General features: G+C 44.2%; 1 protein-coding gene across 7 annotated transcripts in view; it reads left to right on the top strand.

Moving 5' to 3' along the window:
* Positions 1-443: 443 nt before the first annotated feature.
* Positions 444-27,812, top strand: part of CREB1 (cAMP responsive element binding protein 1) — a 34,295-nt gene continuing 6,926 nt past the window's right edge. The window contains exons 1-10 of one of the 7 annotated variants that reach the window (XM_083474746.1): positions 489-834; positions 14,624-14,678; positions 15,340-15,404; positions 17,421-17,542; positions 19,263-19,409; positions 23,492-23,592; positions 24,291-24,433; positions 25,402-25,452; positions 26,346-26,528; positions 27,660-27,810. In XM_083474746.1, the coding sequence (XP_083330872.1) occupies positions 17,429-17,542; positions 19,263-19,409; positions 23,492-23,592; positions 24,291-24,433; positions 25,402-25,452; positions 26,346-26,528; positions 27,660-27,810 (890 nt within the window). In that variant the 5' untranslated portion in view covers positions 489-834; positions 14,624-14,678; positions 15,340-15,404; positions 17,421-17,428. Of the gene's footprint in view, positions 835-14,623; positions 14,679-15,339; positions 15,405-17,420; positions 17,543-19,262; positions 19,410-23,491; positions 23,593-24,290; positions 24,434-25,401; positions 25,453-26,345; positions 26,529-27,659; positions 27,811-27,812 lie in introns of all 7 variants that reach the window. The other 6 variants (XM_083474747.1, XM_083474750.1, XM_083474748.1 and 3 more) reach the window with 6 other exon arrangements.

Below are 27,812 nucleotides of genomic sequence, written 5' to 3'. Positions count from 1 at the left end.
GCCAGGAGGTGATGGGACCGGTCGCCATGATCTTCGTTTTTTTGATGTTGAGCTTCAGACCATATTTTGCGCTCTCCTCTTTCACCCTCATTAAGAGGTTCTTTAATTCCTCCTCACTTTCTGCCATCAAGGTTGTGTCAATCATCTGAGAATACTGTAATACAATTCGGATGCTTGGGCCTTCCCACCGTTGGGCCGCCTAAAGCACTAGCAGCTTCCTTTCCCGTAGTATATTCACACACACACACCCTTTAAAAAAAAAATTAGCAACTAAAATGAATTTATTGTACTCTCGGTGCCTGAAGCACCCGCTTCCCGCCATTATCCCCGCGGGGCCTCTGAGGCGTTTCTGAGGCGATTACCCTCCCCCCCCCTTCGCTTTTCCTTTTCCCGCCGCGCCCTCGCCTTCGGGCGTTTCCGTGAGGGGCGGCTCGGCTCTTTCCGTGCGCCTGAGAGCGGGAGGGGGCGAGCGGGGGGAGACGGAGCGAGGAGAGCCGAGGCAGGCTCGGCGGCGGCGGCGGCGGCGGCGCTTGCTCTGTCTCTTTCTCTCTCTCAGAGTTTCCCCCTCCCTCTCTCTCTCTCCCTCCCTCCCTCCCTCTCCCTCTCTCTCCCTCAGTCGGCCGCTGCCCGCCCGCCTGCCTGCCTGCCCGCCCGCCCGCCTGCCTGTCGCCGGGGCTGGGAGAGCCTGGGAGAGAGAGCGCGCGCGTGTGTGTGTGTTATGTGAGTGACGCGGCGGAGGTGTAGTTTGACGCGGTGTGTTACGTGGGGGAGAGAATAAAACTGCGGCGAGAGCCTAGGCGCGAACGAAAGCAGTGACGGAGCAGCCTGCAGCCGGTAAGAGGAGAAAAGCAAAGGAAAGCCAGGAAGGGAAGAGAGAGAGAGAAAAGAGAGAGAGAGAGCAGGAGAGGAAAGAACCAGGAGGAGGAGGAGGAGGAAAAAAAACACAACCAACCCCCGCGCGCGCACACACACACAGGGAGGGGTGCCGGCCGAGGGGCAGCTGAGGCGGGGTGGTTTGGCGGGCGGGAGTCGGTGGGACTGAGGGGAGCCCTCGGGCGGGAAGGCGGCCGGGAGAGAGAGAGAGAGAAGCCAGGCCTGGCCTCGCTCCGCGGGAGGGGCGCCCGCTTCTTCGCCGCCCTTATTTCTTTTTTCGTTTTGCTTCTCTCTTTCTCTCCCCCCCCCCTCACTTCTCCGGCCCCATATAATTCGAGATAGAAGCGGGCCTTCTGTCGCCCTCTCCCCACAGATCGCCCCCCTCACGCGACCTGCTGTTCCCGCCTTGCCGAACCCGGCCGCAACCGCCACGAACAAAGAATAATGGCGGATGGAGGCGGCCGGGCAAGGCTGGCGGCGGCGGCGGGAAAGACGGCGCCGCCGCCGCCACTGCGCTTCCACCTTGTGGGGGGGCAACATAAGACACCCCCCCACCTCTACTGCCGTTGGGGGTGGGGAGAAAGGGTCTCAGGAGAGCGTCCCCCCTCCATACACTTTTCGTTTTAGTAGGTAGCCCTCCCCGTTGTGGTGGTTCCGCCCCTCCCTCGTGAGGTGCCTTAAGTCGTTATTTGGCAAAGGCGCGCAAAAAAATTAAAACCGGATCGCCCCCCTACAACAGGCATTCGTGAGGGATGGGGGGCGGCGGGGGGGGAGAGACACGCGGCGCGCGCTTATTTCACAGCCCTACGGAAAATAGGGAAGCTCCCGCCGCCTGCTGCCTCCCTCCTTCCCCAGGCGCCGCGTTGGGGCGCTTTTGCCCCTCTTCTTCTGCCCCTGGGGCGGGCGAGGTAGACCTGAAGGGTGCAAAACACACACACACACGTGTTTTATTTTCCCTTTGTGGAGAGCAGACGGTGGTCCCGATGCCTCCCTCTTCCCTGGTTCCTCTCCTCTCTCAGCCTCCAGCTAAATATCTCCTGGGTCCCGCAACAGACACATTTTGCTTTCCTGCCCCTCCGTGGGCAAGTTCCAGATGTTTGAACCCGCAGCCCTTGGGGTCCAACCCGGGTTGCTCTCCACAGCTAGATAGCTGATTTGGCAGGACCGCCCTTTGAAAAAGGAAAAAAGAACGTTGTTGTTCTATTACGGAAAGCACAGCTTTAAAAGTTGTGCTCTTGAGGTTGCAAGGCCTTCCGAGTTCCTTTTTAATAAAAGTATTTTGGATCAAAACTGTATTCCTGAACACTTTGTTTTCCTCTCAGCTCTGTGCCTAGAATGATACAATGAAAGCCTGGGCCCACTGAAAACAAAGTTCCTATCGGCTTTAGGGACGCCGGGTTTAATCCTGGCGCCCCAATTCCACTGTTTTGCACTTCATTTGCTCAGTACTGTAATGCATGGTGACTGCTTATGAAGAGAGGTGTATAAATAAAGCTCTTCTGGCATTAATAACTATAAGTAGAGTAATACATACATTTTATTACAGCATCTGGTTGCAGGGCACTTGGCAAACTGATGGAAGACCAAGGGGTTGGTCATTTAAAATGTGGATTTTGAGCTGGGGTTTGAAGTTTTGAGACATTTGGGTGATACAAATATATGATGCATGACAGAGTAGGCCCAATTGGAATGTCTAAATTTTGCAGCAGTAATCTCCATCCTTGTTGGTTTTCAGGGAAATGGACTTGATACTGAAAATACCTTAAATGAGGCTGATATAACTTCATGAAAATGTAGGCTTGCATCACACTTATATACAGTTGTATATAACATTCTTTCCCATACTGAAAAGTGAATTTAATCACAGGTGTTGAGTAGCAAGTCTTAATCTAGGTCTCACTGTGATGTTTGCACTCCCTAACATACTTCATACCCAGGCAACCGTATTTCAGTGACCACCTCATGATTGGTTTTGTTTATTCTATTTCTTCCTTTTTTAAGTATAGAAATTCTCAATTTTCTTGCATGTACTTATTTAGGTTCTTTAGTCTGTATCCAAATGCAACTATTTTGTATCTTAGAGGGGGGGGAAATAATATTAACTTGTGTAATCAACAATAAGATCATTTTTTAAAAAAAATGCAACCTAGAGTCTTTGTGGGTCTAAAAAACCTAATAGTTATTACAACATACTATTTGTGAGCTAGAACCTACTTACATTAGATGCCATGGACTGTTGCCAGTGATGGAGTGAAAAGTTCATGCAAGTCAGGGCGCGTGATTTTCAATGAGCCCTGGAAGTTTGGGTCTCTCTGGAACAGAAAAGGATATGATACAGTAGTATAGGAAGCTGCCTTATACAGAGTTAAACCACTGGTGTATCTAGCTTTGTTCTGTCCATGCTTCCTTACAGTTGCTATCAAAGGTTTCAGATGGGGGTTTCCCAATAATTTCAGGGGATTGCAGCTGGGATCTTCTGCATAGAAGGGAGATCCTGTACCACTGAGCTACAGCTACAGCTCAGTGGGAGGAAGAAGAGAAAACCAAGTGTCCCAGTTTGTGTGCAGAAGCATTTCCACCATTGGATGCAACTCATGAAGTGTTACCTTCAATTGACAACTGGATACATACCGGGGAGGGGGGGGACACACCATATATAAACAGCCATGAAATGAAAGAGGTACAGTTACTGACTCTCTTAAGAAAAACAAACCTTATTTTCTCCTTTCCCTCCACAGTTTTATGTCAGTCCCTTAGCGCTAAGGTAGAAATTAGAGGAAAATGTTGTGCCAGTTGTTTTTTTTAAAGAAATTAGGCACACAGTGTAACAGTAGAGTAGGAAGAAACTACTTGACTGTCACCAAGAAAGGGGAGTTGGTTGTGTATCCATCATACATTTAAAGCACACACACCCCCAAAGAATCCTGGGAACTGCAGTTTACCAGAGCTACGCTTCCCAGGATTTTTTTTGGGGGGGTGCTTTGGCTGTATGGTGTGTACACAGCCTTAGCTTGTCTTAGCTTTAGACCATGTGGTTCTTCTCTAAAGTAGATCTGTAAAGTATGCATGTCTTGGGGATTATCTTGCATCATTTATATCTAACCTGGCTTGCTTTGGTTCCGTTTGTAGGGATGGCTCATATACTAAGCACCATATACCCAGGATGCATTTAGTGACAGTATTCTTCACAATGCAAACCAATTCGTTTGTTTTCCATTCTTCCCTGATGAGATCCATGGAGAACTGGATTATGTGCTATGTCTAACAAGTATTTGACCCCCTAAACATGCATCTTAAACAATTTTGTTTGCCGGTATGGTAGTGATGTGAAGTCCTTCATATCACCTAGTACTATACGTATCTCATCACAGAATGACCATTTCTTTGTGCAGTTGCTCATAGTGCTAGTTTTTCATTGGATTTCCCCTTTTGCAAGCCATGAGTTGTCTTAAGTTTATTTTTACTGTAGGAAAACTAGCACTGAAAAGCCTTGGAAGGATAAGGTGGGTGGGGAATTATATTCTGGGATATGAGGAATTACTGCAGAAAATGTGAACCGGTGTTATATTGCATCATTTCCCCTAGTGTTGCAGCAGGACTGTAATGGACCACTGGGTTTTCTCATCTTACAAATGAATGGAGCTCTTTTCACATCTTACGTTTATTTTGTCACATATTATGTAGCTGGTTAACACTTTTGCTTTCTGTGCAATATCAATGTGAAGTAATTATTAAATGTAGCACTTTAGTCATGCACAGCAATAGTTGTTCAACTTCTTGCTGGAAAACCTGATTTACGCACCCTTTGACTGCTTTATCTCCTAGTCTGGATCTCCAAGGTGTCTTAAAGGACTTCAGGGGTCCCTTCTTTTGACTCATGCCACTTCCTACAAATCCCACTTGATGTCTGACAAATCCAGAATCCTTCCAGTTTGGAATCAATCCATATTTGATGCACAATCCTAGTATAGTTCCATCTTTCTCCTCTTAACTTAAGGTGAACAAAAAGGGGGGTATTGCACTACTGGTGTGATCCCCTTGTGGGTTGATGAAGAGAACGGCTATAAGTTCAGTGGTTTGCTGCCTTACAGAATCTGGGACATTGGAGGGTGTATTGTCTGTTCCTGTGAGATTCCAAACACACCTGTTAAGCTTCATGGTTGCCCTGCATAAATGGAATGCACCCTAGATTTCGTGTTTTTCTCAAGCTCCCCCCCCCCCTGCATTTTTGCCTGTAAGACCACCCCTCCTGTTCCACAGCTTGGCATGCAGATAATCTTGTATATACAATAATGTATATGTAGCCTGCTGCTGTGAGCAAAAATCTGAATGGGAGCCTTTATCCAGCACTGAACTCTGATCTTCATAACACTACATAAAAGGACAACGCAGTAGCTTTTTCAGATCAGGTTGGAATGATGAAGGAAGTGAGGGAGCAGAGACCCAACCCACAAATCAGGGCTATTCAGCTCACCTTTATCTTGGATGGTGGTGGGAAGGAGGTTTCACCTGCCTCAGGATCTTACTAGTTCCTGAAAATGTGAATATTCCTTCCAACTGTCCCACAATTTGAGCACCACTACTCTGTTGCAGTATAACACTAAAGGAAGATTAGTAATGCAGATTAAGATGTCTTTCAGGAAATATGCTTTGCTGAACTTGTTGAGAAATGCTTTGAGATTCCATGAATTCTTAGGGTTCCCTGAAACATCAGTCAAAATCACTGCTCTTGTCAGTTCTTTTTAGTAGAGCTTAAGAGTTCTCCATACTGTAATCATGCTTATCTAATTGCATGTCTAAGCCTGTAATCTTATGATCACTTGGAAGTAAGCCTTATTAGATTCAGACTTGTTTCTCTGTAAAACGTACCTAGGACCATACATGTCAGAGTGAAAGTAGTCACACTCGTTTCCAAATAACTTCAGTTAGACTTACCTTCATTCGGAGGAAAAGGAAGAGCCATTATGTATTGCTGTTTATTCATCAATGGCCTTGTGGCATTCACTATATATTTTGAAGTATCTACAGATAAATTATTCCTTCAACCTTCACTTAAAATTACAGTGAATGTGAGCATCTTAATTTGTACGGTATATTTTGTGCCCTGGTTTTCAAGTTCCTGCAGACAACTGAGCTGGCATACTACAATAAAATGAATGCTGGAATTCTGAATGAATTAGCTTTCTGCATACCTGAAAAACAGCACATATTTTCCACTTAGCTTGCAGTTTCAGTATACGTAGGTTTTCATACGTGATGTCGAGGAAAGAAAGATACTTGCCCCATGACAAACTTTTCTTTTTATGACTTCCCCACTATACCTGCATATTCATCTTCATTCGGTTTTCTCAGTCTATTTTCTTTTAGCCAGCAACTGGTGAAGAACTGAGTTTTAAGTTGCTCATGTTTTCATTGGCTATATTATATTCTGTAGTGATCACCACTATAAAAGCAAGCAGGAAACTTCTGTAAATGGTTTAGCAACTTGTGCAACATCATTTTGCTTCATCTGCATAATCTCGTGTTCTTGTACACACAAATGCAACATTGAATGAGCTGCAGGATCATGATAGTTGCTCCATAGCAAATACCATGATTCTGGGGGCGTTTCTTCATCCTCCTAAGAACAGTGTTGAGGAACCTTTCTCACCCCAAGTGCCACATGCCCTCATGGACTGCCTTCCATGGGCAAAACTCAAAAGAGGTTTCTACACAAACGCCACCACCCATGTTTTCACAGTTAATGGCACCTTCCAGCCAGGCAAAAGTACCGAAGGAGGACTAGACTGAGCTGGTGACAGATATGGCCTGGAGAGAATCTTGAGGGTATTCTAGAGAGGCCTGCATCTGCCCCCTTGGCCTAAAATTCTGCATCCCTGCTTTAAGAGCATGAAAATTGCTTCTTTCCAATGACTGGGATTGCCCAGGGCCCACACTTGGGTATATGAGCATGTGTGCAGGAATGCCAACAAAATCTTGGAAGAAGCATAGCTCCTGTTCCAAGTCGTAGCCTATATCTGAGAATGCAAGCGTCTTCAGAACCAACTGTTGTATTGCAAACATGAAATAAATTTGATTACGTTGCTATTTTGCATGTTTTAATAATGTACAATATTTATGTTTGGGGGAGTATCACTTAGATGGGTGTAGATGTCAAGCTACAGCTAGTAGGTGTTCAACCCTGCAGTAATTCTACTGCTCTTGTTTATTCCAAGAAGAATACATCTGTTTCATAATGAAAATACTTTTCCTCAGAAATAGTGGAAACAGTTTTACCTGGTTTCTAATACTTATGTAGGATACATTAAATTCATATTTTCACCACCTTTAGAGCTGCAAACTTTCAATAACATGAAAGCTGGAGTACTAATTGTCCCAACAGCCCTGAAATGCTATCAGGCACTGAATTTGGCTGGCGAAACATTTGATGCTCATCCAGGCCTAGTGTCTGAGGTCCTCTAAGGGTAACCGATAGTAGATCCTTAGCTAAGTAGGAAGGACTCTTTAAGAAGTAGGCTCATGTGTTTTACTGAAAGGCAGAAGGCTTACGCATTCCTTGCTTCTAATCTGATGTACAGGGGGGCAGCTACCAAGTTTATTCCTAAGTAACTGAAGGCCTCCTCCTAAGTAGTGGCTAGAATTGAATAACCTCCCTCCAGTATAATTTAGGGGAGCTAGAAATTAGTTAATCCTCTCTTTAGCATACATAAGGATAGTTTTGTCCTTTGTGTTTCCTTGAACAGTTGAATATTAAATATGCTATAGAGGGGGGAAACCTCCCCTGACAAAGTAAGTGTTTTGCACCCAACTTAATTTTGTTGTTGACAGCAGCATCCTGTCTTGCAAATATTAGCTTGCAGAGGAGGAGCACCAAACCTGTGTTAATACCAATCATACCATTACAATTATTTAAGAACTGCATAAATGGATTTTCATAGTCTTTGAAATTATTAGTATGTCTAAGTCTTGCTTGAATGTAGAACAAAAAAAAAATTCAGAGGCAGCATTCAAATAGTTTTTAAGTATGCTCATGCTTTGTTGGGGAATATTTCAGAGTTTTCTGGGATTTTCCTACTTCTGTCCCATCCCAGTCCTACTAATTAGGCTTTCAGTTCCTTTTTTCATTTGACCCCTTTAAGTCAGGCTCAGCATTTTACCCATGTCTGGGGTTCAAAGTTGCTTTGCCAGTCTTTTCCTAGTGTCCCAAGTCCTGTTCAAACAATCCTTAACTCTCCTTCGGTGCATCGCAGGCACAAGTATCTACACACCTCTTTTTTACAGATTTACACAAATTTACATTTATTAATGGAACCATAAAACTTGTAGCAAATAATACAGCCAAGTGTAAATCACTTTAAAATTCTTTTGATTTAAATTTGAGAGTTAAGCACATGGTGACAAATGATTGCATCTCTGAAGCTTACCTTTTAATTACACCACACCCTGCATTGGCAATAGGAAGACAGTTGCATACACAGCAGATTTCTTTAGTAACAACAAAGTCATTCCACTGTGATGCCGAAGATTGTTAAGAGCATGCATGCAAGCTACTGATTTGATCTCTCCACTGTGTACCACTTTGCTAACTGACCAGTTTGAAAAAGGGTGTGTGTGGTTTTTCAGTCATGTTCAAGGAATGCTTATCTCATTGGCCTTGCACATGGACCATGTTAACTACTCTTGTTGAATTTGGAAATTTGATACAGCAAAGAGCGATACTAGTAGCACACAGTAACATTTGTCAATGAATTTCACTTAGATAACTATGCCAGAATTACGTAGGGTTGTCATATTTCAAAAGGACACCTGTAAGTTGTTGAGTTTTTTAAAAAGGAAATTAAGATCCAGCACAAAGTGCTGCCTTTCGAAAATTCCACGTATGGCACCCCTAGCATTACAGAACAGATACCAACTATTAGGCAAGATTGGCAGTTTCAAAGTTTTTAGCTTTGTTAACTAAATGCAAGTAAAGCAAAGTATATTAAATCACTGTCTGGGGCATCAGAATGTACCCCAATGCAAATTACCCTAATCTGCAGTTTTAATCTGAAATCTTAGGTGCAGTACTGCGTCCAGAGCTCAGAAACTGCTCACACTAATGAAATTCCCTGTTGCAAAATGCACCTAGAACAATGGGAGTATCAAATACTGCCGTGATGCTTGGACAGACATCAGAGGAAGTGCATTCCCTTTTCACAATGAACTGCTGCATTCAAATCCCAAAGCGGAGGAATATTAATCAGTGACTCCACCCAGGATTGGGTGCAGAGTTGCCCCAAGTGGCTTATGGAATAACGCTGCAAGTTTTTATTATGGAACACTGCAAAGGCTTTTCCTGTTCTCCATGGTTTTTCCTGTTGCTTTAATTAGAAGTGTATTCTTCATAGAAGGGGCTACTGACAAAATCCATTTCCCTCACGTCCTGAAGTCAGGTACGAATAAAGGGTGCACTACTGGACATTTATGGATTTGAATTCCAGTAGTAAAATTACTGACAGAATGACTTTATGCTCCCATGGGTGACCTTGATAAAAACAGGAGAAAAGCATGTTTCTCAAAGAGGGATTGCCGTTTTATCACTAATAATGTCTGCAAGCAAAACAGTAATAGATCATACACTGTTAAAAGCTTTGACATCTAGATAGCAGCTTCCCCTTGGCTGGCTTCCAGAGCAATCCTATGCTTGCTTACTTAGGAATAAGTCCCATTGAGTTCATAGGGTCTTAGGTCCAAACAAGTGTGCATAGGATTACATCCTCAGTTGTGTTAGATTTAAACAGGAAGTGGTTCATAAGAGAAGAGAGGCACACAAGTGAGCAGCTTCAGCATCACAATCATACTGTGCTAACCACATACTGTGGATAGTGTGATCAGTATTCAGAATCTCCCAAGTGTGGATATTACTGGTCACAAAGGGTTACCAGCACAGTGTTTGAGTAACAATGAAAGCAAATCGACAGTAAACTGAAATCTGGGGTGAATGTAATTAGAACCCAAACCTGTTCTTAGCTGGCCAATTCCCTCTCTCAATTCCTGTCAACTGACCAAAGTTCCCACTACCACCCAATTATCTTATGCCCTTTTCAGCCTCCCCCTCCCCTTTTAACATTCTATACTCCCAATGGATTTCCTTTCCCTACCCTCAAAGCTCAAACTCAAAATATGGTTCATTACACCAGTTTTGGGCTATGCTGCCCTTGATAAGTTCCTGGCTTGTCTCCTGGACTGGCAGTGATCAGCACAGAAACTGATGCTGCCTGTGTGTGATTTATGGGTCTGTTTTGCATTCAGAGAAATCTCTGTCTGGAAACAAGATTAAACAGTATGTCAGAAGAGTAATAATGTGATGAACACTCCTTTAGCTTGTAGTGTATCACTGAAGGAGGATGTGAATGTTTCCGCCTGTACTCTGAACCTTAGAGGTGGGGAAGATTAAAGAGAAATTATTTATGTTTATTACTTTCCAATTCATCCATTAACGAGAATGGCTACTAACTTCTCATCAGGCTTGTAATCCAGTCATCTCATCTGCTCTTCGCCGGATTGAGACAGCAGGTCTTCATTTTGCTTTTAATACAGTGGTGCCTCGCAAGACGGAAAACCCGCTAGACGAAAGGGTTTTCCGTTTTTCAATGCGCTTCGCAGGACGAATTTCCCTATGGGCTTGCTTCGCAAGACGAAAATGTCTTGCGAGTCTTGAGATATTTTTTTCGCCCTCCCTTTTTTCTAAGCCGCTAAGCCTTTAATAGCCTTTTAGCAGCTAAGCCGCTAAGCCTTTAATAACCACTAATAGCGCTAAGCCGCTAATAGGGTTGCTTCGCAAGACGAAAAAACCGCTAGACGAAGATACTCGCGGAATGGATTAATTTCGTCTTGCGAGGCACCACTGTAATCAACAGTATAAACTAGGACCATGGTGTGCCATGGTGGTACCTATCAAAATGATGGCAGTGTGCTGCTAATGAGTAACCACGCTAGGATTATAAAACTGATTTATGAAAGTCAGTTCCCAACATTCTGTTCCACTTAAGTGTCACCAAGGGATGAATCCAGGTTCAAGGTGTGCAGATAGGAACAAGCTTTAATAATAGTTGGGGATACCAGCCCCCTATCCTAATGTTCTTGAATGTACCCTGACCATCTTCCACGTAATAGCTATTGTTCATTCCACAGGGACAGGTAAAGTTCTGCCATTGACATCCTGTAGCACTGCCTATTGCCCCTGATATTGGCTACAGCCAAGAAGATGAGGGGGAGCAATGTTTCTCCTGAGGTTCTGAGGGTAGGATGGCTTTTCCAGTGCCTTCCCCCACAGGAGACAAGTGGGAGTGAAGCAAAGCTGAACATTGTTTCCTTCCCCACCCAAATCCTGAACACAAGTCCTGGTTGGAGATGGGGGTAGTTTTTCCTCTTTGGATTTCTTTGGTTGGTTAGTTTTCGTTTGGGGGAACGGCCAGGTTGGGAAAAGATGTGTCTAGGGCAGTTGCCTCGGTGATGAATGGGAGAAGAAGAATGGGGCTGGAATTATTTATTCTTCCCTGATCCTCTTCCACTGGGTAGTCAAAGAGGAAAGTGGTGACTCTGTCATACTTTAACACAGGAATGGGGAACGTGCCCCCCCCCCCCCGGTTTCCAACTCTTATCTTTATGCGCCCCCTTGCCCAGATTGTCCGGAGTTTTGGGCTGGGTTGTCATCAATATGCTGATGAGACCCAGCTTTATCTGTTGATGGACGGCCACCCTGACTTGGCCCCAGACACAGACCAGATGCTTGGAAGCTGTGGCTGGATGGCTGCGTGGGAGCCGGTTGAAGTTAAATCCTTCAAAGACAGAGGTCCCCTGACTGGGTTGGGGCGACATAGGGTTGGGGGGCCAACTCCCATCTCTTGCGGGGGCTCAATTAGTGCCAGCGCCAAGAGGTTGGGTGTAACCTTCGACGCCTCCCTTTCCATAAAGGTGCAGGTTGCAGCCACAGCAAAGGTGGCATTTTTCCATCTTCGCCATATCAAGCAGTTGGTCCCTTACCTTTCTCACCCTGATCTGGCCACATTGATCGATGTGACGGTCACCTCCAGGCTTGATTATTGTAACTCACTGTATACAGGGTTGCCCTTGAAGCTGACCCAGAAACTCCAGTGAGTGCAGAATGCCACGGCGAGGCTCCTTATGGGGTCCTTGCCGCAGGATCACATTCATCCAATGCTTTACCAGCTGCACTGGCTCCTGGTGGAGTACAGGGTCAGGTTTAAGGTGCTGGTTTTGACCTTTAAAGCCTTATGCGGCCTAGGACCCTCGTACCTACGGGACCGCCTCTCCTGGTATGCCCCGTGGAGGACCTTAAGGTCCACAAATAACAACACTTTGGAGGTCCCGAGCTGCAAGGTGGTTAGATTGGTCTCAACTAGGGCCAGGGCCTTTTCAGTACTGGCCCGACTTGGTGGAACGCTCTGTCACAAGAGACCAGGGCCTTGCGGGATTTGACATCTTTCTGCAGGGCCTGCAAGAATGAGCTGTTCCTCCTGGCCTTTGGTTTCGACTCAGTCTGACCCTTATGTTTCCCTCCCCTTATGGTTTTGATTTATGGGCTACTACTAAAATGAGGCTGCATTTTAAATTTTATTTTAACCCGTATTTTAATTAACTGTTTTTTTCTTTTTCTTTTACGTTTTATTGTAATTTTATTGGTGTTAGCCGCCCTGAGCCCGGTTCTGGGCGGGGTATAAATAAAAAATTATTATTATTATTATTAACACCAGCTAGCATGACCAATTGTAGGGGTTATGGGAGGAATAGTCTGGCAATAACTGGAAAGCCACATTAAAAAACACACACACACCTTTATTTTAATTTGATAATGCATATATTACATACATACAAATTACCAGGCACATTTGGGTTTTAATTTCTTACCAGACTTTTAATAGTCTGTGCATAGAAGTTACTTTTCCAAAATGTTTGCCACATCAGTTCTAACATGGCCACCTACATCAGATCCCTTCTTAAGTGCATCATCTCCCAGTTCTTCACTTGGCTGCTCTGTAACCAGCTCTTAATCTTGGTTTCAAATCCTAGCTAAGGAGTGAACCTTGTTTTACATCAACCCAGATATAACACTGCATTATATTTAAGGGCAGCCTTGGAAACAACACTGAGCTTCTGAATGTCAGGAGGAAGGCTTCGTCAATGCCTTCTTACCTTTTGCATTCGCTGCAGGCCAAATCTGACAGGTGAGCAGGGCTGCTCACCTGGCAGTCACCTGACATCACAATTGTGTCATCTAACCCATTTTTCTTTGTTGGTGAGATTTTAAATCAAACTGGGCAAAGGCTTAGCACTTTGCAAGCACCAAGGATCAGCTGATAGGTTTGTGCGTGCAAAGCTGTGTATCTTTGCAAGCACTGCCATGATGGCTGTTCTTGCAAAGGCAGAAAGCTTTGCAGGCTCCAGCAATCAGCCTGTCATTGGCATTCGCAAAATGCTACGCACTTGTGAGCACCACCAATTAGGTGCAAACTCTGCTTTCAGCAGGGAGCCACATTTCTACTTGACCCGTCCCTGGTGTCAATTATGGCCAGGTGGACATGGCTTGCTGGAAACAGTCTTGTTGGTCCAATGGGGAGACCTGGCAGATTCAATTAAACCTTCAGGGGGCCTCACACCTTGTTTAGAGACACAGAAAGATCATATCTGCTGTGGGAAGTTGTCAACCATAGAATGGCAACCCAGCTTTGTGGGTTGTCAATAGTTTTTCTTACTAAGAAAAAAACATAGCATGGCTTACAGTAGCAACCAGGAAGTAGACAAACTATAAAGATCAGAGAATCCAGAGACACAGTAGCTGGAGGAAAAGGGCAGGGCAGAGCACAAGTATAATGGAAAAAGAGATTAGGAAAGAAGAAGGGTCTGATAAAGTGAGATCTGTGGGGAAAGCTAGCATGGCCTACAGAAATGAGAATTTTATATTGTTGGCAGGAAGAGGAGAGGGGAGAGTGGTGAGCAGACAGGGAAGGCGAAGCAAGTGAGAGCTGATAGAGGTTAAGATACCAGAGAAAGTAGGAGCCTAAGGAAACAGTTGGTGATAAAACGATAGTCGTTGGGGTGGGCAAGTAGGAGATGCATGTGAAGCAAACAACACATAAGGCCTAGGGGATTTTTACAGCCTTTGAGGCTCCAGTACCTTTTCCCTGCGTGGGATGGAAAAGTATGCTTTTGCCCATCACAACAGAAAAACCACGTTGGTGTAATTCTTCTGTGCAACTGCCAGAGGCATTCTCAGCGCATGGATCTTAAAACCCCAAAGGGGCAGCCATCCTCTGACGCAGGGGAGACCAAGTGAGTGAGCAGAATTTCACAGATGTAGCTGAACTATTTATCGTTAGGAAAGAGATTCAAAAATAAAAATCTGCCCATAACATAACTATACAGTTCTGGTTGCCACACCTCAAAAAGTGGAGCTGGAAAAGTTGCATCACCTCAAAATTTTGGAAGGGTCAAATCCTGTGCCTCTTGTATAATGCCAACCTAGAAGTATGAAATAATCTGAAATGAAGTGATGGCAACAAACAACTTCCCCACAATATTTTTCCCCTGCATTTTTTTTCTCCCTCATTATCAGAGAATTGGGGAAAAATGAGCAATAACATATTCCAAATAATTTCAGAAGTAAAATGTTCTACTGTTAATGCACATCATGCAGTAAAAAGTGTGTTAAACATATTTCAGGGTTTCCTTTTCTCATTAACATTTTTAGAACTTGCCTTGCCCAAGAATGTGTGGTTTCGAAATTCAGTTCTTGCGTTACAAAGGTAAGAACCATGTATTTGACTCTGGTGATCTGTCCTTAGTCTCTTGATCCAAGTGCAAATCAAAATTTATTTTAATTTATGAATTCACAGCCCACTTTTCAACCAACATTCTTAAACAAAATATAAGAATTACAAAATTAAAAAGTTAAAAAATAAACCATTAAGGGAATTACTGTTGCAATTTCCTCTTCAGCACAAATCATAGTTTGCCATGACATCTAAATTAGAAAACTATTTAAACTATGGTCTCCATTTCTGGTTTGGAGAGATTAATGAATCATTGCATGGCCTTCCTAGTTTGCATTAAAAGTGAGGCAGTATGCAGGACAGGGGAGCACGGTTTGGAGGTTTTCTGAAAAAGCCAGTGACAGCCTTTGCAAAAGATAACCAGACAAGGATTCAGAGTACATAGGCAGACTTGGTGAAAGGATACTCAGGGACTTAAATAGCTTTTTCTGTTCTAAGCACTTCATAGGGACGGAAGGTCAGGTTACACCAAGAGAAGGGTGGGCACAGGCAGGAATACATCCTTGTGGTGTTTTCATAATCCTTTGCAACCATGAGGGCTGAAAACATTTCTTATATGCAAGTTGAGTTTCTGAGATTTAAACAAGAGAATCAAAGATTTCCTCAACCCAGTGGATCATGTTCCCATTCACAGCCAGGTGGACTGGAGGTGGCCATCTGTGTGAGAGCAAGTTGAAGGAGCAGACATCATTCAGGAAAGTAAATCAAATGCCTTAGTTTGTATATTAATACTTGTGCGGCAGTCATTTCACTTTTACATTTCAGGTGCAGTGCTAATACAAACACACAAAGTGAAATTCATATTGTATAAAGAATGCTTTGTGATCTATACGTTAGTGTGATGGGATGATGAGCTGCTTGTGCGTAAAATCGTAGTCCCTCAGAGTTTGCTCAAGTCCACAAACCTCTGTCTGTGACGGAGCCCCTCAAACATGGCTCCTCTAGTCACTGGCAGATTCCGACAGTGGCTGCTTTCGGAATCGCTTCCAACATAAAAGCTCCTTAACGGAAACACGTCTTCTGGACTCACGGCGTGACAGTTTCCGGCGAGGAGTGGGTCTCCCTATGGGAGGTCCAGAAACCTCCCCACTGTTCTCGCTGGAAGTGTCCCGGAGCCATCCCTCCTGCTCGCTTTCCCTCAGAGACCCACCTCTCCCCCTGCTGGTTCCTGCTTCAGCTGCTGGGTATCTCCCAGCCTCCGTGAGCCCTTCCACCACCTGTTCCTCCGATGGCAGTTCCCTGACAGTTAGCCTAAGAGATAGATACATGGGGGGGACATTCTCTTTTCCTTCATAAAAGTTGTTTTTATTTGAGGGACATGTTCTTCATTGTTCACGTAGGTGGAGCTTACAATCAAATAATAAGGTAGTATTAAGAAACTATAACACCGCCAGCAATATGCACTTTTTAATGTACTTTTCAACAAATTTCCTTGGTTAGCGGCTGATCACCTCAAATCTCAACATACTTTCAGTGAAAATGCTTCTTGCTAACTGGCAGAGATGTTTCTGACACCATTTCTCCCTCCCAAGTTTGGTTTCACTTTTATTTCAGGGGGAAACACTCTTAACATCTGGTTACAAGACCCACTCATCTTTCCTACAATGGCTAGTGTGCACAGTGAAATTCTGTTGTTTGTAGTGGACTAATGTACATTCCAGCTAGATCACAAACCTTTAAGTTTGCTAAATATTAAAAAAAGTTCATCAAAACCACTTCCTATCTAATCCTGTGGTTCATAGATCACTCCATTTAATTTTGGGGTCCATCAGATATTGCATGAAGGTGGATGCTGTGAAAGGAGGCAAGCGCTTGTTAGGGATAGCCAACCAGTCATAGAGAATCATCGTTTCAATTGTAAAGCTCAGGCCAGAAAGTCTTAAGCTGGCATTAGCATTAGCTGTAACTCAAACTTTCCAGATATATTTTTGCCATATATGCTGTAAAGTATTTTGGTACTTAACATTACTTCACTCTTTATTATTATAAGTGTTCTGCTTTTGGGGAAACAATCTTAAACACACTTACTAGGGAGTAAACGTTGCTGGGTGTATTTCTGAGTAAAAGTGCAGAGTTGTATTACAGGGTGCTGTGAACTCATCTGGAAACCTGATAAACTTGGGTTCACCAAACACACATACAACCTAAACACATTCACTCCCCAACCGTGATATGTGATGTTTTCAGTGGCTAGGAGTTGCAGCTGAAGAGGTGAGAGCTAACCCTTCCCCAGCTGTGACCATCCCTGAAGTAGCCCCCCCACCCTCCTGCGCCACAATTAGCTTTGAGAAAAGCCTTCTGTGGGCTATAATAGATGGCTCCCCTGCCATACACACACACACACACACACACACACACACACACACACACATACATATACACACACACACACACCCCTGCACTGCGGCAAAGGACAGAGTGAAGGAGAAAGGCCTTGGCAGATGTATGTTCCCCTGTGGATACTGGGTTGGCAGTCCCTGTGCTATTGTTTGTACTTCCCAATTAGTTTGCATTATTTGCGACAAGAACTGTAATAATTATTACTTTCTGTAGAAAGCAATCATTATGTAAACGAGAGGGAACTTGCAGCATAACATAAGATTTCTGGCAGATAATCAGGAATTTATTGTGCAATACAAATTCTGTAACTGAAACTTAAATATGGCAAGAAGTACACCTGCCCTGTAATAGTAATGCAAATCATTACCGTTGTAGGTAACTAAATGACCATGGAATCTGGCGCAGAGAACCAACAGAGTGGCGATGCAGCTGTTACAGAGGCAGAAAACCAACAAATGACAGTACAGGCCCAGCCACAAATCGCAACGTTAGCGCAGGTACAAAGTTGTTCTCGACTGATCTGTTGTGTCCTTAAGCAAATGTTTATAAGAGTAACTTTAACATCTCTTACAGAATCTAAAAGGTTTAAAGGTTGTTATGATTTGTTACAACTATTGCAGCTAAGAAACACTGAGGTGCCACAAAAGAGAATCATGGTTTTTTTTACCTCTACATGCATCCCTGTCTCTCTTCCCTTCGTGGTAGACCGCAATTAAACCTGGAAGTCTCCTGCTTCATCCAAAAGAGAAAACTGTGTTTATTCACTACAGAAGAAGCTAAACACAGCTTGTTCCAAAGCTGGCAACTGTAAGTTTCTCAGTTTGGATAGAACAGGAAACCATTATTCATTGGCAGCTTCTGAATTTAATTGCTGCATGACACAAAGGGAGATGAGAAGGAGCTGCATGCTTGAGCAAAAAGCTTGATCTTAAGCAGCCTTTAATTAACGTATGCTTTGGTTGGAGAACAAAAAAGATCCTATTTAAAACCACCAGTATCAACTAAATCAGGTTTTTTATAAACAAATCCAACTTATTAATAGAATTATGAATTTGTTATTACACAGCTGTGTAATAACTGTGGTTTGCTGTTAACAAAGCTGTGGTTTGTTAACTGTGAGTTGTCTCACAGACGCCCCAACAAACTGTGGCTTGTTTCATTAATGTTTGGTTTCTTTGCCATCAGTTCTTTCATTGGGCTTTTGTAGCTTAATAAGCATTAGATAGGTGGCCAAAAAAACCATGGTTAAGGAAGGTTCCTGGGTTTGCACCTAACAGCAAGCCATAGTTAATATAAGTCAAGGCTCATAAGTCAACAATAGGTTGTTCCTCCAGATAGTGGCTTCTTGTCAGTAAATAAATCATAGTTAAGCCACTGGACAGGGTTCAGACACTCAAACAAACCATGGTTTAATGAAAAATAATTTGTTAGTACATAAATTCCCATTATACATGGGAGTGCCTCTGAAGAAGGTTCAGAAATTTCAGCTAGTGCAGAATTCAGCAGCCAGGTTGCTCACTGAGCACATAACACTGATCCTGTCCCAACTGCAGTGGCTGCCAATTAGTTTCCAGGCCCAAGTGCTGGTTTTGACCTATAAAACCTTCAGTGGTTCAGGGCCGCAATACTTCAGGGGCCGTCTCTCCCCATATGAATTGACCCAGACTCTGCGATCATCATCTAAGGCCCTTCTTTGTATTCATCCGCAAGAGGTCCACAGGGAGACAACCCAAGAATGGGCCTTTTCTGCGGAGCCTCCCCATTTGTGGAATGCTCTCCCCAGGAAGGCTCACCTGGCGCCTTCATTGCCTATCTTTAGGTGTCAGACAGGTATTGCTTTTGTTTGTTACTTTGTTATGTATTTTTATATCGTAAACTGCCCTGTGATCCTTGGAAGAAGGGTTGTGTGGAAAATAAATAAATAAATATTAATATGAAATCTGTAATCATGTAAGTTCATTATTTGTCATAAATACTTAAGATGAAAAAAAGTGAAAGAGGTGTATAAAGTAAGTGTAGTCTTTTATTCTTCATTAGTACCTTCGAAGAAAAGAAAATATGATATGATTGTTATAATAAAATTGTCAACCCTTGTGACATCCTGATTCTTGTGTCGAAAAGGTTTGTTAACTCTGTTAGTACATAATAGGGAGGAATGAAGGATTTAAGACATTAGTTCTGTGGTTTTAGCATAATGATTCCTTCTTTCTTTCCTAGGTATCTATGCCAGCAGCTCACGCAACATCATCTGCTCCCACCGTGACCTTAGTACAGCTGCCTAATGGGCAAACAGTTCAAGTCCATGGTGTTATCCAGGCAGCCCAGCCCTCAGTTATTCAGTCCCCACAAGTCCAGACAGTTCAGGTACGTGAAAATGCCTTTCAAATAACCATGTTATTTCCTGAAAAACAGAAACATTGCCTAAACTGTTGTATCCTGAGCTTTATTATCAGCATGCACCGTTTTAAGTTTCTGCAAAGAAATTCTAAACAATACCAATTTGCCTTTGCCATTTCATAGTTTATAGGTAGTTCATGCTATGCAAGATGAAAAAATGACTTCAAAACTGCTATGTTCAGGACAGGACTAAAAAGTTCAAACAGGCTCTCTCACCATTTCCATCTCTTCCGTTTAAAGTCGCTGCACTCTCGTTTTTGTTCTTTTCCACCTCCACTGTTACAGCAACAAAATTTCGGTTTCTACTGGACATAGGCATGGTCTGGCCTGAGCCACAACAGTATTTCTCGAGATAACTATTATAGCGAGAAAAGGCTGCTTGCTGAAGGATACCTGGAAGCTGTTTGGTTAGCCTTGTAAAGGAGATGTTGAAAATGTATGTAAGAGGGGAAAGAGTGTTCAGGGTAGACTCCAGCTTAGTTCCAAGGAGCATCTAATCTGGCCCGTCCGAATGACCATGAAAAACCCTAAAGCCTAGCCAGTGAAGGACGCAAGGCCTTGGTGGAGCGCCTGCAGCAACAGGACCACAGGTTTGACAGAGATGGGAACTGCAGACTGATCTCTATGAGGATGTCTTCTGACTTAGCAAGACCCACATCCTTCATGGAAGGGAGCAGGGAGCATGTACAGCCAGCACAGCCAGCATTTGAGACCTGGGAGGCATCAGCTGAGGAGGATTCCCCTGTGGGTCAGTTATGGGGCCTGGCTTTATAAATCCTCCCTTTCATATCTGAAGCCTTCCAAGGGGAAGGGGGCAGCTGGAAAATAAACGCTCTTAAGTTTTCATTCTGAAGCAGTCCACCATATCAGAAGAATGTTTTTGGGGGACAGGGGGCGGGCTGGTGTGGAGGACTCCCTGGTCCTGAATAGGGTAACTGTGCCCCTGAAGGACCAGGTGCGTAGCCTGGGAGTCATTTTGGACTCACAGCTGTCCATGGAGGCGCAGGTCAATTCTGTATCCAGGGCAGCTGTCTACCAACTCCACCTGGTACGCAGGCTGAGACCCTACCTGCCCGCTGACTGTCTGGCCAGAGTGGTGCATGCTCTAGTTATCTCCCGCTTGGACTACTGCAATGCGCTCTACGTGGGGCTACCTTTGAAGGTGACTCGGAAACTACAGCTAATCCAGAATGCGGCAGCTAGACTGGTGACTGGGGGCGGCCGCCGAGACCACATAACACCGGTCTTGAAAGACCTACATTGGCTCCCAGTACGTTTCCGAGCACAATTCAAAGTGCTGGTGTTGACCTTTAAAGCCCTAAACGGCTTCGGCCCTGTATACCTGAAGGAGCGTCTCCACCCCCATCGTTCTGCCCGGACACTGAGGTCCAGCGCCGAGGGCCTTCTGGCGGTTCCCTCATTGCGAGAAGTGAAGCTACAGGGAACCAGGCAGAGGGCCTTTTCGGTGGTGGCGCCCGCCCTGTGGAATGCCCTCCCATCGGATGTCAAGGTGATGGACAACTACCTGACATTCAGAAGACATCTTAAGGCGGCCCTATTCAGGGAAGCTTTTAATGTATGATATTTTAGTGTTTTTTGGTTTCTGTGGAAGCCGCCCAGAGTGGCTGGGGAAACCCAGCCAGATGGGCGGGGTACAAATAATAAATTATTATTATTATTATTATTATTACAGTGGTGCCTCGCAAGACGAAAAGAATCCGTTCTGTGATTCTCTTCGTCTAGCGGTTTTATCGTCTTGCGAAGCAAGCCCATTGACGGATTAGCGCTATTAGCGGCTTTTAGCGGCTTATCTGCTGATCGGATCAGCTGATTAGCGGCTTAGAAAAAGGGGGGAGGAAAAAAAACCAGCAGGAACTCGCAAGACATTGTCGTCTTGCGAAGCAAGCCCATAGGAAATTTGTTTTGCAAAGCACCTCCAAAACGGAAAACTCTTTTGTCTAGCGAGTTTTCCGTCTTGTGAGGCATTCGTCTTGCGGGGCACCACTGTAGCATTTTATTTAGTTTCTGCTGAAGAGGGGTGTGTGTTTAGGTGACTGGAAGACCTGCACATACATAGGTGTTTTCTTGAAAGAGGTGTTCATATTGTGATGTGAATCAGTAACCGATTTAGAACAGCTAGTGTATCCTCTACAGCAGAAAGCAGCTGCCTACCCTTGGTTTAGAATAAAAGACTTAAGCAGTTCATTATGCTGCTTAATTAGTGGTATTTAATATGGTTCTTTCCCTAAGCAGGTTCCAGAGTACTCTCAAAATCATTTGCTATTAAGCATGGCAATAGGAGGGGACGCGGGTGGCGGTGTGGGTAAAACCTCAGTGCCTAGGACTTGCCGATCGTATGGTCGGCGGTTCGAATCCCCGCGGCAGGGTGAGCTCCCGTCGTTCGGTCCCAGCTCCTGCCCACCTAGCAGTTCGAAAGCACCCCTAAGTGCAAGTAGATAAATAGGTACCGCTTTATAGCAGGAAGGTAACAGCGTTTCCGTGCGCTGCGCTGGTGCTGGCTCGCCAGAGCAGCTTCGTCACGCTGGCCACGTGACCCGGAAGTGTCTCCAGACAGCGCTGGCTCCCTGCCTCTTAAGTGAGATGAGCACGCAACCCCAGAGTCGGTCACGACTGGCCCGTACGGGCAGGGGTACCTTTACCTTTACCTATGGCAATAGGAACAATTTAGATTGCCCTGGTGTGTTCTTCCTACAAGCATGTAGCTGGCAATTCTTGGAAACAGAATGCTGAACTAGTTGGAACTTCGGTCTGATCCAGAAGGGCCCTTCTTATGTTCTTAAAAATGTGAAATAAACCTAGGATGCAGCCCTAAGGTCACCAAGGTGGCGTCCCATAGGCCATAGGCTAGATGGGATCTACCTCTGTGACAGATCCTTCAAAGCCCTAGCCCAGCAAACATTGGAATTCTGAAGTCAGCTGGGCGAAAAAAAGAGATAGCAGCTTTGATCCAGAGGCATCCTGGTCATGTGACTTACCCTCAAATGAGGGAGAAATTTAGTCACACGCCTAAGCAGAACTAAATCTTTCCTCCTGTTGTTTCCAGTGGTATGGAAATATTTTTTTAAAAAAACAAAGAGGGAAACAGTCAAAGGGATACCAGGGTTTTCCTCTGCCTTGTACTCCTGCCTTCCACCTTGAGCCATTATGCATCCACCCAGGATTGCAGTTTTAGAGATTTCTTATTAAGAATCAATATTCAGCAGATAGACTTCATAAGTCTGTTTATACAGTTGTGTAAGCGGTACTAGGTTTTTTAGATCATCTTGATAAGGATTCCTGTTTGCTGCTTTGCAAGTTCTGTCGTTTCTTCTGCCTATACTTCCAGTCACTAAAGCTAGGTTTATGCTGTTTGTCATGTAAAACCCTCCAGAGTACAGATGACACACAGGAATTTCTAACCATAGTGAAACAAGATAAGAAACTGATAACAAAAGTGCTTGGAATTTAGGAGGACAAGATTAAAGGCAAGAATGCAGTAGGAATGCTGAAATATTAAGAAGTGTTTCACAATCCTGAAATCCTGGTTATGCTGAATGTTGATGACGTACCTATAGATCTTTGAGCAATTTATGTTCCACAAGTGAAGGCACCTGATAGCCTTGCCAATATCTACACATGTTTGGTTTTTGCTTGTTTGTTTTTTAAATTTAAAAACATTATTTTCTTTTTTGGGGAAACAGACTTTTACTTGCTTTTTCTTTATTGTGTTTTCATATTCACCAGTCAACCAGGTTAGCAAGTGCTAGCCAGATACCACCTATGGATCCCATAACTGCCTTCTGCTACCAAGAGCATCAATGACATCTCCTTTTTTGCAGAGACCAGGCTTTATAAAGTTCCATGTTCCTCTGAGCATGTTAGTTCAGAGTCGATAGGAAACCACAGTTTCTTACACTACTTGGGTCTTCAGATTTTCATGTATAGAAGTGGACCTCATGGTGTGGGTTTGCTGGCCATATTCTCACCTTTACACCTGTTTTTACTTAAATATGTTTAAAACGGTAACATTACTGTGCTCTTATACCTAGATCTCCACTATTGCAGAAAGTGAAGATTCACAGGAATCCGTGGACAGTGTCACAGACTCCCAGAAACGCAGAGAGATTCTTTCTAGACGACCTTCTTACAGGTAGGAATTTAATTTCTCTTACACACATGCAGCAAATCAGCTTCTTATAATTACTATGTAGTGACATGTCAGACAAAAGTCATTTAGCTTTCAGTTTTCTTAACAACCAGTTTCTTTGTTGTTCTACAAACTCCAGTACAAGTTATAGTCATACTGCATAACTATAATGTGTTCCAGATGTTTGGCATGAGGCTTCTCCTGACCCGGTTTGAAGAGAGGAAGTGAAGCCTTATTAGGCTAGCACAGTGATTTGGTTCAATATGGCCCAGTGCACCTAAATCAGTTGGATTATCCCAAACTGTACCATAGGGACAGAAATCCTTTTTGACTTCAGCATACAGTTTGTTGCTAAGAGATGTTAATCTTGAAGTGTTGTGTTCAAATCCTTGGGTATCCATAGGTCAAGTCCTGTTGAGGAAGTAAGAGCCATATTCAGAGGCATTTCACATCTGCATACCTGTTGCTTTAGGAGCACATGGCAGATGAGGCTTCATGCTCCTAGCTAACCACTATAGGGAACAGGATACTGGAATGGATACTCTGTCTGATCCAGCCAGGCTTTCCTTAGGTTCTTACCCTGCCAGTGTGACAGCCTGGGCATTCCGTCCCTGCCCTTCCAGTTATACCAATTCTCCTGCCCAAAAATACAGAAGCTACGAGAACCTGGTGAGATTTCTACAATATTCTTCCCTTTTCAGAAAAATCTTGAACGACTTGTCCTCAGATGCCCCAGGAGTGCCAAGGATTGAAGAAGAGAAGTCTGAAGAGGAAGCAACAGCACCTGCCATCACGACTGTCACGGTGCCAACTCCAATTTACCAGACAAGCAGTGGGCAATACAGTATGTTGCTTGTTGTTTCTCATCTGATAAGTGGAGAGGCAGAACACTTCAGAGATTTGGGTTTTTAAAAGATGGCAAGAATGCTTAGTATTTATATTATGAATTTTTCCCAAGTGCTCAAAACGCGAAGCCCCACATTTGCCACTCCCAAGTTTTGAAATGGTGGTGTCAGAAATGCTGGAAGGAGAGAAACAGGAAATACGTGGGAAGAGGCCAAAAGGTAATACAGACAGGACACAGTGCTATTTTTCTAGAAAAAGAGAACTCGCCATGAGCTCCTTCCTCGTTCTCTTAAAATGGCAATGGCACCTACCTGAGAGGTGCTGGAACCCACCTGAGAGGTGCCGGGACTGAGTTCCTGTGAGTTTCCCCTGGGGGGGGGGGGAGTGCCCTTTGGATGCAAAGGTTCCTACTTTCACCAAAGGCCAGCTTCCTGATCTGGCAAAATAAACAACACTTCCTTGATGCAATGGATCGGTAGAACAGGGGGTTTCTTGAGCAGCACACAATTTGAAGTGAGCACAGCCAACAAAGTCTGTTTATATACAATTCTGAAGGTCTTTTTTTCAGCCCAAACACCCTTCACTTGTCCTAGCTGAAGGTATATTATTGGCGGGTAGGGGGGGTTGCCTGTACATAGAATAGCTTTGTCACCTTGTGCCATTATGACTACGAAGGACGAGCTGACTCAAGCAGTTGAGGTGGTAGTTTATCAAGTGATAAGGTGATTGTATTCCAGTTTAACTCCTATTGACGCTGGTTCTGTAATCATTGCTTTGCAGTAGCTATTGCATGCAAGCATGCTTCCATGTTCCAGTTGCATTTTTCATGTGAGAAGCATTGCCATGTGGATTGTCCTTACTCAGTAAACTTTCAGGGCTGGAGTGGGGGGTGGGGCAGATGAAGAGCATGGTGCTTGCAACTGTTTTTTTGCCCTGGTCCCCAGTGTGGTCCTGGTTTTCTTTTAGGGACTGGTGTTGCTGATATCAACCATCAATATGGCAATGCTCTGCATGCAGGTATTGTCTGCATGAATGGACTGGTGTAAATGTGGAGGAGCTGAGGAGCTTTGTGCTAGAAGCGCTGAATGAGGGGGCCGTGTGTGAACAGTATTTGTGCTTCCGTCTGGATGAGGTAGAACAGACTGAGGGACTTCATGAAAGAGAATAGACGCATGAAATAAAAACCAGAAGAGAAACTGTATGTGGAGAACGAAAAGGAACTGAGATAAAGAGACGGAGGAATGCTAGAATGGAGATCTGAGAAAAGGGTGTAGATTAAAGCCTAACCGTGCATGGTAGAGAAGAGGGGGAAACAAAGCGAAAAAACAAAAAACCTTAATCATTAGAATGGGCAGAGCTTGATAGAGGCATGTCAGAAGTAGATTGCTAACTTGGATGAGCTTTATGTCATTCGTTATTTGTAACTAATATTCTGTTGACCTACACATTTTTTATATTACTGAAAATCTCACATAGTAAATACCTCATGATCACCAAGATCAATATTTAGAGGGTCTCGTTGTTACTCTTGAAATGTAAGTTGTAAATATTTATTTTGCCCATAAAGTAGATATTTTCACTCTGCAGGAGGAAATTATTATCTAAATTAGGTTGTTTTAAAAAACAACAACCATGGTTGCAAGGAACAGAAACATAACTGGCAAGTTGATGACAGTTTTTTAACATTGGCCTGTGTGGTGATTGCAGTCCCAGCTGCTGGGGTTTCAGTCTCAGGGCAGTATCTCCCTGGACTGACAACGGTAATGGCGCCACATCCATAAAAAACAAGAGTCTTGAAACGGACTTAATTCTCAAATTGTTGGTTTGACTAAAGGACTGAGGACAGTTGTGTGTATGGCACTGAGGAGGTCAATATTCTCATATGCTGACTCGCATCTGCCTGCTTTCAGTTGCCATCACCCAGGGAGGTGCAATCCAGCTGGCTAATAATGGCACCGATGGAGTCCAAGGCCTGCAGACGCTCACCATGACCAATGCCGCTGCAACCCAGCCTGGTACCACCATTTTACAGTATGCACAGACCACGGATGGACAGCAGATTCTCGTGCCCAGCAACCAAGTTGTTGTACAAGGTAAAGAAGAGCAGTTTTAAGCAATTTGCTCAAGTTTAGCACTAGACACGTGCCGTGTGTGGAATTCCCCCCCCCATAGGGAATCACTGTGCACATGTAATATTTGTGAAGCACCATACTTTTAAGCAAATACCTGTTTCTAAGGAAGCTGCAATACAGTCTGCTGTTCTAGCGATAGTGGGCAATAGACTAAAGTAGTTAGTAATGGGCCAGAATTCTGAATGCTAATAGCTAGACATTAGCATAGTTTTGTTTTTGGTTTTTTAAAAGTGTCCTTCCTTCAAGGTTTTGTTTCTGGTGCTGCCAAGTAATCTTTGGCAACAGTAACCTATCAAAGGTGGGGACATTATTTAATTTTGGAGCAAAGAGCTATCCAAAAGCTAATTTGTTAGGTGGGGGTGCCCAAACTAGAGTTTACTCTTCTTGCTCCTTGAAAGTCCCTACGGTTACTTTTAAGTTTAATTGAACATGACTGTTCACTAACCCACACAAAAACAATTATGTGCCTGGCCAAGCCTGATGAAAAAAAAGAGCAATGGGTTTGAAGAATAATATGTGGGAAATAAGGAGTCAGGGAGAAACACAGGAGGAAACAGCTGTGCGCGGCAGAAGCCTATAATTTGACAAAGGTTCTGGGTAGGAGGAGCAGTAGCAATGGCTGCAGATAGGGATGGTGAAGACTGGGAAAGGGTTGATTGTGAAGAGTCAGGAAAGGCCTTGTGGAAGAAGCAGTGCCGGCAGCCTGGAAGTGGGGTGATCTATTGAATTGGAGAAGGGTCTGGGCTAGAGAAGTAGAAGAGAGAGCTAGGGTGCGAAGAGGCCATATGAAACAGGATCAGAAAGCAAGAACGGGCAGGGATGAGCAAAGCAACAGAGGCAAGTAAGATGGGGAGAAAGAGGCAGACACATCATGGACATGTTACTTAAATATGTACATTTAGCCCAGCCACACAGGCAGAAGCTTTACACATTTGCAGCACAGCACGGAAGCAACACAAAGGTGTCATCAACCATGCAGGTTCAGGTAATGCGGAGAGAGGTTCTTCGTTTGAAATGTTCCCCCCAGTGTAGGCTTCCAGAGCTGTCAGACCTAATACCCCTGTATTCCCTGATGCTTTTTCCCCCTCTTAGCTGCCTCAGGAGATGTCCAGACCTACCAAATTCGCACAGCACCTACAAGCACCATTGCACCTGGTGTCGTGATGGCATCCTCCCCAGCACTTCCCACCCAGCCAGCAGAGGAAGCAGCGCGGAAGAGAGAAGTCCGCCTAATGAAGAACAGGT

Source organism: Podarcis liolepis, assembly GCF_965112155.1.
Source record: "Podarcis liolepis genome assembly, chromosome: 1".
Taxonomy (NCBI): Eukaryota; Metazoa; Chordata; class Lepidosauria; order Squamata; family Lacertidae; genus Podarcis; species Podarcis liolepis.
This window is presented reverse-complemented; position numbering and strand designations above follow the sequence as displayed.